This window comes from Primulina eburnea, chromosome 3 (genome assembly GCF_022965805.1).
Source record: "Primulina eburnea isolate SZY01 chromosome 3, ASM2296580v1, whole genome shotgun sequence".
Classification (NCBI taxonomy): Eukaryota; Viridiplantae; Streptophyta; class Magnoliopsida; order Lamiales; family Gesneriaceae; genus Primulina; species Primulina eburnea.
The window spans coordinates 15,509,755-15,523,021 of NC_133103.1; the positions used below are offsets into that span (position 1 = coordinate 15,509,755).

Here is a 13,267-nt window from a genome sequence, read left to right on the forward strand (position 1 = left end):
ATTAATGTAAAAAATTGTTAAATGAGCAGCAACAGCCAAAAAAAATGAAAAAATTAAAAAAAAAATATGCCAATATATATTTTGTAAGTTTGAGAGAGGACATAGTGTACTGCCCTATATTTTATATCACGTTAAGTGAAGAGTATTGAAATTGAATTGATATGATTATTAAAGGGCTATTACGAAACAAAATCGGGCCAAACATATGATTTACATAACTTGGGGACAGAGAGTCTGGAGCCCGAGCGGTAGTTTTCGACCGCCCGAGCGCCAGTGTTCATCAAGTATTTGTCGCGGGCAGAAGAGTTGGCGCCCGGGCGGTAGTTTTTGATCGCCCGAGCGCCAAGGATGCATTCGGAAATGTTTGGACAGAGAGGGCCGCGCCCGAGCGATAAATTACCAGCGCCCGAGCGCCGCTTTCAAGTTGTGAAATGTAAAACACGTAGCATTGCCATGCAAGGGACGTATATATATATATGATAATACTTCATAATTGACAGAATAGAGATCGAGAAAAGCTTTGGGAAAAGAAGTGGAAAATCCTTACGCCTTTTGTGAGAAATCCGTCCGTTAGATTTTAAATCCGACTTCGGTACCGTGTTCCTAGCAACGTAGGCTACAACTGGACGTAAGTTTTACTACGTTTTGATATGTATTGAAATTATAATATTGTCAGAATTGAATGGAATTCATATATGATGTTCTTGACATGTTAGACAGCGTATAATCGAAGTCAGATTAAGAAATGGACTGAATATGGAATTGTTATGAATTTCAGAAGGAAATTGACTAGAATTGATATCAGATTTTTATGGTGGTTGATTGTAAACGTTTGGAATTGATATAGACTGATATAGGATTATCAGTATCGCGAGATTGTACTGTTGTGCTGTCAGAATTTGATAAAACAGAGATGTTGTGATTTGATTAGAATATTGATACAGAATATTGATATTGTCATTGCCAGATTGAACAGTGACAGACTTTGAATCAAGACTTTGATTGTATCAGATCGACAGCAAGAAAGGTACAAATAAATGTTGATTCGGGATTGCACAACTCGAGTTAGGTTGACTTGAGTTTTCCTAAATCACATACTTTACTTTATTGCATTGATATTCGCAGATTATCAGATTGATATGTTAATGTATTGACTTAGAACAGAGTCAGAGTCCGAGTCTAGGGCAGATCAGCCTAGCTAGGGCAGAACCGCCGAGTCTTTCTCAGAACCGATAAGACTCTAGACTTACGGTGTATCGAAGAGCCTTAGATGTAGATCGACGTCTATCTCAGACACTCGATACAAAATACCAGAGTCTAAATTAGATTGGGATCCCTAGATTTGAGATAAGATAAGATTAGATCACGAGTCATTGATTCATGTAGTCAGACTAGATACATGTTTTGATGTTTGTTTATACTTTTATATATGTTTTATATGATTGCATTTAATACATTGTTTATACTGGGATATTTATATCTCACCGGAGTTATCCGGCTGTTGTCTTGTTTGTATGTGTGCATGACAACATGTGGGACAGGTACAGGGTCACAGAGGTGAAGACAGATCGAGATTAGAGTGGTGATACCGGACTGGGATTATAGCTAGGGTTTGAACACTTGATAGTAGTTGTTGAACCTGAGTATGTATGATTGTATATTTTATCAGATTTATACTTTTATACTGATATGTATAGGAGTTTGATTCAATTACCTTCCGTATTTAAAAAAAAAAAAATTAGACCCTGATTATTATAATTGATTTAGTCCCAATAACGATTAAGAACATGATTAGCGTCCGGGTCCCCACACATAGATAGATGAGGGGAGCTGTGATGTGAGGTGAGAGATAGAAAAAGAAAGAGTTTGTGTATAAGTTAGAGGTTTTAAAAATCAATTCAAATATTTAGGTTTAACCAAAGACGACTTTTGACACTTTATAGTTGTACTTTAGACGTTAGTACTTGTATGTTAATGGATTCCATTAAGTTATTAAAATTTTATTGAAAATTTGATTAATCTAAACTTTTATAGAGTTTTGAAAAGTCAATTTTGAATATTACTTGTCTTTTTAAAATTCTATAAAAATATATTTTGAATATCACTAGACTTCTATATAATATACAAATTTTTTTATTAAATATATCTAGATTTTTAAAAGCTATAAAAGTCGTTAAAAATCATTAAACATAATACTCAATTCAGGTTACAAATATTGCCCTAATTTGAACACACACGAGCTAGTTTGACTTGGGATGCCGTTGGTGCAAATAATATGACTTCATATTTTTATTTTATTCAGTATTTAACTTAAGTTTTACAACTGTTGCAGTTAAAAATGATTTCGTAATCATTTTTACTATCTTCAGACTGTAAATTTTTCATTATCTAAGAAGGAAAGCAGAGAATGTTTCTATTATCCATACTTTTGTGCACTATACCAATAATTAACTAAATTAGTAGTTTTCAAACAAGAACAATATACTTCATGTTAAGCGATGTATGGATGCTCACAAGAAATAAATTTCCATATAATATGTATTTAAGAATACTAGGTTTTTGTATAAAGTGCAATGATATTGAAATTATTTTTTCAAACATAAAATATTTTGTTTTTTAATTTTTTTTTGTATTATAAGTATAATTTACTTTTAATAACAATAAATATATTATGTTGAAGGATATCTCGGGGGAAAATAGTTACTTTATGTTGGTATGGGTTATCCTTTCAACATCCTGGCGGGATCTTCAATATGAAGATGACTATGTTCAAAAGGAAGACATGTTAGCAAATTTAAAGTCAAGGAAAGAGAAATTCTTTGTCCTTTTAAGACAAATTTGTTTCACATCTAGTGGCCACGAGATATGACCATCGTTTTTCGATATATAACGATTTCCAACTTATGATAGTAGCACTACAAATCACGAGTTTTATAACCATAAAATGAAGCAAACTCCTTTTTTAGAAGAAATAAGAAGAAGAATTTCAAAATAAATGTGAAATGTTTTTTTTTGTTTGATCATCTCAAAGTTGATGTTAAGTTGTTTCATTATGTTAATTCATTCAGATGGATTGATATATAATTCACACATTTCAAAAATATGATCAAAAGACATGTTTTGGTGACAATGATCCATGAAAACTCGGAACTTTTAGTAAACAACATCTCCAGGCGCCGAGGCGCCGTTTAACGGGAGCCTAGGCGCCTCTCCACCTACCCTGGAATTTCCAAGGCAACGAGGAAAGTGCTGAGGCTCCTCTTTACAGGCGCCTCAACACCTTCAAACTGGTTGAGGGCTCCTCTTTACAGGTGTCTCAGCGCCTCTTTCCCTTCAATGTTTTATGTTTCGAGTTTTCTATCCGTTTTTTCTTAATTTTAATTCATTAAGCTTAAAATATCTAATAATCCCTCGCATGAATAAAATTTATGCATGAATGCACGTGTAGTAGCCCGAATTCCAAATTGGGTAATTAACGGAGTATTGGTGATTAAGAAGGTTTAAGGTGTAATTTTGACCGAGTCATGATCGGACGGACCGAAGATGGTTCGGAAGCACCGAAGAGTTCGTAAGGTCCGAAGTGAGTTCGGTGGATCCGATCATTAGGTGTCAAGTGTTGATCGACACGTGGGAGTTCGGAAGGTCCGAAGTGGGTTCGGTGGATCCGATCATGAGGTGTCAAGAGCAGCTGGACACGTGCAAGTTCGGACGGTCCGAAGTGTATGATCGGAGGATCCGATCATGAGCTGTCAAGAGCCAATGGACACGTAGCGTTCGGACGTTCCGAAGTGGTGTTCGGAGGATCCGAACATGGCCTATAAATAGTGGTCGGATTTCCTCATTTTGACTCGCCAATTCAGAGAATTCCATAGCATTTCAGTCGTTTCTGACAGGTTCTAGTCTTGTTCCGAGATTTGGGCACTAGCGGGGAGCTGCTGGTCTTGTAGCAGAGCTGTGCTCTAGTTGGGAGCTAGCGGCATCAGCGGGCTAACGACGGACGAAGGTTTGGAATTTTATCAGTATTTATCTCAGGATTATCTAGTCAAGTCTGGTAGATAAGTTTAGTGATGGTTTTCACTTGATGAATAGGCTTGGATTAGACCTGTTGTCTGGTGGTTCCAGTGGATTAGGATTGCTGTGATAGAGGTACGAAAGTACTATCCGAGATATCCTGGTTGAGTATACATTCATATATGTGTTGCATGATTATGTGGTGCATTGATATATGTCATATGATGCATGCTATTATGTCACGGTTATTACTGCACGTTGCATTTCATGTTGAGCCGTATCTTCTTCGAGATAGCCTTTACTGTTGAGCTGTATCTCCTTCGAGATAAGCTATATCTTGGGGCCGCTCAGCCCTGTCTTGTGGACGCATGGACACCGAGAGTACACAGTGGCCGACGGGTCGGGAGGGCTTCGGTGGTCCGGGACATTTTAGGTCCACGTCTGTCTTGTAGTGGATGCAGTGACCCAGAGGTTGGACCGCGCGGCACTATCCACTTGGCGCCTCTAGACTGAGCATTGTTGAGATCCTTTTGTGATTCCTGTTTCTTGACTACCCCGGTATCATGATCATAGCATGTGCATTTCATATAGGTCTGTATACTCATACTTTTGTACTGGGCGTTCTTATCGCTCACGTCCTCGGTTTTGTTTATTCTTGGACACCCCATTCCCTCGGGGCAGGCCTCAGGTTGGACAGCTCAGGAGGAGCAGGAGGAGGACGTTGAGTATCTGGTTGGTTTAGTTAATCGGTATTGTTGTTGACTTTTCCGCTGTTATCTCTGATTACTGTTAATTAGGTTAATTGCATGCTTAGTTTTTGATTAGTAGGTGATTCTGGAACGGGTCACTACATTTATGGTATCAGAGCATGCAAAGATTTTTGGGACATTAGTAATTCTGTTTTGAGGATTTAGGAGTTGATTTTAGTTTCCTTTCAGATGTCAGGAGATGGAAGCAGTCACGGTAGTGTGGGACATGGCCGTTATGGCGACGATGAGGCTGGCCGAGAACATCGTCGTAGAGATCGTGATGGAGGACGTCACCAAGATCATGATGAAAGGAGACGTAGGAACCGTGTCAACAGTATAGATTTAATGAAGATTGGCACCAACAGAGATGAAAGAGTTGAAACAACAGTTAGCAAGGTTAGCTAACGGAGACCACACATCTGGTTTTGCATTCCATACAGATGGAACCTTGTGTCTGTCAGGAAGAATTGTAGTTCCAGAAGATTCTAAATTGAGAGACGAGATTTTATCTCAAGCTCATAGGAGTAAGTTGAGTATCCACCCTGGAAGTATGGAAATGTATAAGGATTTGAAAACCAAGTTTTGGTGGAAAGGTATGAAGAGAAGTGTTTACCAGTTTGTAGCCAAGTGTTTGGTGTGTCAGCAAGTAAAAGCTGAACATCGAAGATCAGGAGGATTACTTTAGAATCTCCCTATTCCTGAGTGGAAGTGGGAGCATGTAACGATGGATTTGGTCACCAATTGCCGTTGCCTTCTAAGAATTGTAATGCAATTGGGGCTGTTGTGGACCGACTGACTAACTTGTCTTAGTGCAGTGGCAGAGTCGAGGTACTGAAGAAGCCACTTGGGAGTTAAGGAATCGTATGCGTTCAGAGCATCCAGAGCTCTTTTGAGTAAGTACTGTAAGTTGTACTATGGATGTATGTTTTTCCGTTGTAAACCAAATATCAGTTGTGTTTAGCAACAATTGAGATGTAATAACAATGATTGTTATTTCATTTTGTTCATCCTCTAAGCCTGATTTCGAGGACGAAATCGTTTTTAAGGGGGGGAGAATGTAGTAGCCCGAATTCCAAATTGGGTAATTAACGGAGTATTGGTGATTAAGAAGGTTTAAGGTGTAATTTTGACCGAGTCATGATCGGACGGACCGAAGATGGTTCGGAAGCACCGAAGAGTTCGTAAGGTCCGAAGTGAGTTCGGTGGATCCGATCATTAGGTGTCAAGTGTTGATCGACACGTGGGAGTTCGGAAGGTCCGAAGTGGGTTCGGTGGATCCGATCATGAGGTGTCAAGAGCAGCTGGACACGTGCAAGTTCGGACGGTCCGAAGTGTATGATCGGAGGATCCGATCATGAGCTGTCAAGAGCCAATGGACACGTAGCGTTCGGACGTTCCGAAGTGGTGTTCGGAGGATCCGAACATGGCCTATAAATAGTGGTCGGATTTCCTCATTTTGACTCGCCAATTCAGAGAATTCCATAGCATTTCAGTCGTTTCTGACAGGTTCTAGTCTTGTTCCGAGATTTGGGCACTAGCGGGGAGCTGCTGGTCTTGTAGCAGAGCTGTGCTCTAGTTGGGAGCTAGCGGCATCAGCGGGCTAACGACGGACGAAGGTTTGGAATTTTATCAGTATTTATCTCAGGATTATCTAGTCAAGTCTGGTAGATAAGTTTAGTGATGGTTTTCACTTGATGAATAGGCTTGGATTAGACCTGTTGTCTGGTGGTTCCAGTGGATTAGGATTGCTGTGATAGAGGTACGAAAGTACTATCCGAGATATCCTGGTTGAGTATACATTCATATATGTGTTGCATGATTATGTGGTGCATTGATATATGTCATATGATGCATGCTATTATGTCACGGTTATTACTGCACGTTGCATTTCATGTTGAGCCGTATCTTCTTCGAGATAGCCTTTACTGTTGAGCTGTATCTCCTTCGAGATAAGCTATATCTTGGGGCCGCTCAGCCCTGTCTTGTGGACGCATGGACACCGAGAGTACACAGTGGCCGACGGGTCGGGAGGGCTTCGGTGGTCCGGGACATTTTAGGTCCACGTCTGTCTTGTAGTGGATGCAGTGACCCAGAGGTTGGACCGCGCGGCACTATCCACTTGGCGCCTCTAGACTGAGCATTGTTGAGATCCTTTTGTGATTCCTGTTTCTTGACTACCCCGGTATCATGATCATAGCATGTGCATTTCATATAGGTCTGTATACTCATACTTTTGTACTGGGCGTTCTTATCGCTCACGTCCTCGGTTTTGTTTATTCTTGGACACCCCATTCCCTCGGGGCAGGCCTCAGGTTGGACAGCTCAGGAGGAGCAGGAGGAGGACGTTGAGTATCTGGTTGGTTTAGTTAATCGGTATTGTTGTTGACTTTTCCGCTGTTATCTCTGATTACTGTTAATTAGGTTAATTGCATGCTTAGTTTTTGATTAGTAGGTGATTCTGGAACGGGTCACTACAGCACGTGACATCGAAAGAGAGTTTTCACATCGCATCAGGAGATGTGGATTTTGGTTTTGAACTTTTCTTAGTAGAATCTATCATATTTACTAAGTCACGAAGTGAACTTGATGTCTTGAACTTCTTGGTGGTTTGTGTAAAACCAAACAATAGTTTCTACACAATAATTTCCCTATCATTTCCTTTTGGTTTTTTGGTTGTGTGCATTATGGTCATGAAATAATCTTGGTTTTATAAGTATTTCTTTGAGACGGTCTATCCTCACACTCACATATGTGACTTTTCTTTAAGAATATCTTACCATACTCCACCTTTTATAGGTAAAAAAATAATTAAAAGTACAATACTTAACTTCACTATTGGTATGTTACAAACACTCGTCCTTCTAAGAATGATAAAGAATCAATTCTTGAGTGTTAGCTCAAGTTTTCATGGTCCACTATTTCGCAACATATTCATCAACGAATATGATGAAATATTTTTTTTTCTACTTTTCAATAAATAGATTGAGAATATTTATATTTCATCACATATACCATTTGATGTTGTAAAATTTTAAACATAAGATTGATTAATATATTCAATCCATAGTCCAAATTTAAGATCTCAAGTCAATTTAACATATTACAAATTAACTTTTCAATAAATATGGACAATACTTTCATATTGTACATACACTAGTCGAATTTTCTTGATTTATTTCGCATATTAAATGAAGTAATAAGTAGATAATTGCCGATATAAACGCACGTGAACTAATAGGGTACCATTTTACTTCGCATTATCACTAAAGTCGTATCCAAGAAATTAGCGAAGTCTTTGGTCAGAATTAGACCGATGACGAAGTAATACAACATCTTCTACATCATTGATTTTGTAAAGTTCAGAAGTAATAGCTTATTATATGTAACAGCATTGTTTATATAGAATGACGAAGTAAATGTGTTGTATAACCTCACAGGTTTTGTATTTTTGTGAAGTAATTGATGCGAACAACTTCGGTATTATGGAACGCGACGGTTACCAATTAGCGACGGTTTCGGAAAGTTTTACCGTCGCTAATTAGCAACGGTTTTATATTCAACCGTCGCTAATTAGCCACGGTGTGTTTGAGCAACGATACATGATAAAGCCATCGCAACTTAGCGACATTATTAGATAAAGTTGTCGCTAATTGTCGCTACTTAGCGACGGTATTTGATAAAACCGTCGCTAATTATATTATTTTTTAAAACAAAAATTGTTTTTTTATTTTATAATTATTTGTTCTACGTATTTTTTTAAATAATATCCTCAAAACATCTAAATATCATATGTTTAAATTTGTAAATAATCTATAAAACAATTTAAATAAAATAAACTAAAAACAAAATTAAATTCATGATTATTAAAACCGTCGCTAATTATATTATTTTTTAAAACAAAAATTGTTTTTTTATTTTATAATTATTTGTTCTACGTATTTTTTAAATAATATCCTCAAAACATCTAAATATCATATGTTTAAATTTGTAAATAATCTATAAAACAATTTAAATAAAATAAACTAAAAACAAAATTAAATTCATGATTATAAATTAAAAATTGAAACTAAAAAATATATTCTAACCCGAAATTAAAATCGTAGAGAGAAAAATGGACGAAGATGTGAAGTGAGTGAGAATGAACAGAGGAGTAAAATCACTAAAGTCGTGTCCAAGAAATTAGCGGCGGTGTTATTTGTAAATCGTCGCTTGTAGCGGTTTAAATTTAACCGTCGCTAACTAGCGACGGGTTTTATAAATTTTCGCTACTTAGCGACAGTTTATAAACCGTCGCCGATCTATTTAGCAACGGACTATGTTAACTTGTCGCTATTTGCGACGGTTAAATAAAATTGCCGCTAATAGCGACGATTTCTTAAAACTGTCGTCGATTTATTTAGCGACGGATTATATAAACTATCGCTAATGAGCGACGGTGTTTATTAACCGTCGCAAATAGCGGCGGTTTAACATTACCGTCGCTTATTAGCGACGGTCTACATTTTTTAAAAAGAAATTGTAAGTATTTGATCTTTTGTTACTTCACAATTTAAATTTAATGACGAAGTACTAAATTTAAAAGACTTCATTTTTTTGTGTTGTACTGAAGTAATTAATATAGATAACGACTTCACAATTATTGAGTTATGATGAAGTAAATTCTTTCTTTAACTTCGACACAATTTTAATATGACGAGTTATTTTATATTTTATTACTTCATCATTTAAGGAAAATTAATTAACATTATGATTCATTTTTTTACTTCACTAAATATAAATTTCAACTTTTTTAACAAAATTTCACTTCATCAAAACTACTCTGTCGAAGTAAAATGTTATTAAAAATTAGAAGTGAAGCCTGTGTTTTTTAAGTTGTGAAATAAAAAATAATGTTTTACTTCGTTGGTGTTATTTACCGAAGTTGATTGATATATACTACTCATAATTAATAATCGCCGAAGTAACGAGTGGCGAAGTAAAAATTGATTTATATATATATATATATATATATATATATATATATATATATATATATAAACACACACACTAGGGTAAACGAAGGGATATATATATTCACAAGAACTTGATTTCGTCCCTCTAAATTTTTCCCATTTACTAAATTAACGAGTCCACTAATATATATAGTTCACTCATCTCTCTGCATGCTTTGATTTCAAGGCAGTCATTATCTAAGGTGTCTCCTCGTGTTACATAATCACACGATATTTATACTTTTATAAACATGCATGCACTTGAAATTTGAACAAGATGTGGTGTTGTCCTCCTTCTAGAAGTTTCTTGTGTGCCAATGAAGATCTTGTCGTCGAACATTTTCCAACCCACTGTGCCCGTGCGTCCCATCCCTCGCGTATCTCTGCCACATCGCTTGCTCTTCTGCTACGAACCTCTGTTTCGTCTCCATTTCTCGCATTTGCACGTAGGCCGGAGGGGCCACCGCAAGCGAGGCAGTGAAAGGGTCGGTGCTATTAGCGCCATTAGAAGCTCCCGTTTGATTCGTTATGAACATCCCATCAAACATCAACCCATCAAAGCCTCCCATGGTGGAGGCCTTTTGGTTTGGCAAACCGCCGGTGTTTTGAACTAAGGCTGTTTCCCAATCTCCCGACGAGTCCTTGAAAGCTTCCCATGGTGTGGAACTTGGTGCTGAATGGCCATCAAACAAAGCTAGGGCCAATCTGTTTCCTTCTTCTTCGATGTTTGGTTTATGTGCGCTTAAGGTCACCAATTCTCCCGTTTGTATCTTTTTCTCCTCTTTCGGCTCGACCAATCTCAGCTTCGTCTCCTTTTTAACCTCTTTTTCATCAACAAATCCTTCGGGTGGTGGCAACGCCTTCATTGTGAGCATATCTTTTTCTACGATCGCCTCTGTTTCTTTAACACGGGCGGGCTTGGTCTCCGCGCTCAAGGGTCTCTTATCAGGCGCATTCGCTGATTTATACTCGATGTATTCGTTCAAAATGTCGAGTCTCTTCTTCGTGATCTTCTCAATATCAGGGAACTCCGAAGATCGCGCGATTCCAATGGTCTTACACCAATCATACAACGTATCGAGCTCATCGTACTGCTTGGAGAGGCGACAGAAAAGCTCGTAAACTTTGACGGAATCTGGCACATCAAGTTGTGGGAATCGATCAAGAAAGACTGCCATTGTTTCCAGTGTGTCGTAGTAGATGTGGAAACTTTCTTTTAGTATGGGGTAGAAAGCCACTGACACCACCCTGTTATGCTTTGAAGCACCTACAAATCCAATCAACATATTTATATTTTTCTATACTATATAGTTTGTTCTATATATATAAAGTAGAATAGATCATTAAATTTTTAGTAATTTTCATTATCAACTAATAGAGTACAATTTTCTTTTCAACAATAATTTAATATATCAATTTTGTCCCTTCATGTTTTGGCTCCTAGATGCCAAGAAAAAGTAAATATACCTGTTGGTTTGCAAGCCAAAAACCTCTCAAGGAGTCGCATGAGATGATGAACCCTAGAGAACAACTTCTCATTCTTCATTTCACGTACCTGCTGAATCCCCCTCCCCGCCATCGCATCAGAATCACGCTCGACACCACCATGGCCACTGCCATAACCGACATCTCCTCCCTCTTCTTCGTTGTTCGAAAATCCACTCTTCTTCCCCCTCCTGCCCTGCATTCGGAACTCAAGCTTCTCGTCCAAATACAAGGCGTAGGTTCTCACGAAGGCGGAGAAATCCCACGAACTCGACGGCTTCCCAGACTTATCCCGAAAATCGGACATATTCAGAAGACGGGTGCCTCTCCTCGTCGCGAAGAAGATTTCTTGTTCGAATGCTATGTCCCCTTCGCTAAGCAGTCGTTGGATCAGCATAAGCGTTTTCACTGCCACCACCCAATTCTTGGTCTTACTCAGGCGCTTGGCTATGGTGTTAACACAAGCGCCAACGTATGCATGAGAGTACGACGTGACGGTTAAGATCTCGCGAATGTAACGCTCTTCGGGGGGGTATTCTTCGTGTCGCGTGGCCTTAACGATGGCGACGTCGATATCTGAAAGAGAGGTGCTGCTGCCGACCTTGGCCAAGCCGATGCTGGTTCGATCTTTGACGGATTCGATCGCTTTTCTGATCTTGCTTGGAGCCATTTGGATTCAATCTGTCAATGTTTGTGATGAATATGGATCAAATAAGGTTTGTACATTCGATAATTCTCTGGTTCATAAAAAACTGAATCAATGCGAATTAATTAAACACTTTTGAATTCATGCATTTGATATATCAAATCAAAGAATATGGATTGATGAAACGTTATCATTATCACCTGTTTAATAATCTCAGAGGATCTAAAACGATGGTTCAAATTTATGGCTCTTCGATTTCCAGGATAGATACTGTGTGCTTTCAATGACTATCCTGAAATCTAGGTGAAAGGAGGGTGTCAAATGGAAGTCAAACGAGGCATTACGTGGTAATATTATCATTTCATTATTATTATTATTATTATTATTACTAATTTTTAATCTTTTCTTACATTTTTGGAAGTAGTTTTTTCAGCGGACAAGGTTTCTGACCAATATTTAAATTTATGGAGCGGTATTTGAACTTTTATACAAACACATGAAAAGAAACCAAGTTCTTGGATTTTTTAAATGCATTTTAAAATTCTTCAAAAAAAAATAATACGTACAATATATTCTTGTTAAAAGAAAATCAAATTTTATTTTTTCGGATTTTTAATCAGTTTCTAAAAAACTTTTTATATAGATTTAATTTTCGTATGAAAAAATAGAGATAAGTCGTTTTTTAACATAAAGATCACTCGTGACACACATCCATGGATTCACGTCTTGAGTAATATATATATATATATATATATATATATATATATAGTATTGTTTATGTTTATTCTCCTTAAAAATCTTCACATTTTCTGCAACCTGAAAATAACTAAACTTAGAAAATATGTTAACAAATTGAAGTCAAAGCAAGAGAAAACTATTTGTTCTTAAGACGAATTTGTCACACACACGGTGTTCACGTGATATGACAATCGTCTTCTAAGATACAATGACTTCAAACTTGTTATAGTAGCACTAGAAATCACAAGTTTCATAACCATAAAATAAAACAAATTCATTTTTGGGAAGAAATAAGATGAAGAAGTTCAAAATGAATGCAAATGCTCTTCCTTTATTTGACCATCTCAAAGCTGATATTATATCGTCTCTATTTATTATGATTCATTCATATTGACTGATATTTAAGTCACAAATCTCGAAAATACGACCAAGAGACGATAAATTTTGGTGACAAAGATTTATGAATACTCACAACTTTTGTAAACATCAATCTAATTAGACACCGCTTTCCCAGGCTATCAGGCGCCTAGGCGCTTCTTGGGATCGTCGATTTTCCCATCAATGTTTTTGTTTTGAGTTTTATATCTATCTTTGCTTAATTTTCATTAATTAACCTTAAAATATCCAACGAGTATAAGATTTATAAC

At 37.3% G+C, this 13,267-nt stretch overlaps 1 protein-coding gene across 1 annotated transcript; it reads right to left on the bottom strand.

Annotated features, from left to right (window-relative positions):
• Window positions 1–10,009: 10,009 nt before the first annotated feature.
• Window positions 10,010–12,081, bottom strand: LOC140828318 (putative clathrin assembly protein At1g03050). Its single transcript, XM_073191308.1, has 2 exons — window positions 11,219–12,081; window positions 10,010–11,018 (listed from the first exon to the last, which is right to left on the bottom strand). The coding sequence occupies exons 1-2, from the start codon at window positions 11,904–11,906 to the stop codon at window positions 10,048–10,050; spliced, it is 1,659 nt and encodes a 552-aa protein (XP_073047409.1). The 5' UTR covers window positions 11,907–12,081; the 3' UTR covers window positions 10,010–10,047.
• Window positions 12,082–13,267: the final 1,186 nt, after the last annotated feature.

Coding starts and splice junctions, on each gene's coding strand:
- LOC140828318 (XM_073191308.1), bottom strand. CDS start 11,906: ATGGCTCCAAGCAAGATCAGAAAAGCGATCGAATCCGTCAAAGATCGA. Junction 11,019..11,218: donor TTTGGCTTGCAAACCAACAG/GTATATTTACTT, acceptor TTGGATTTGTAG/GTGCTTCAAAGCATAACAGG.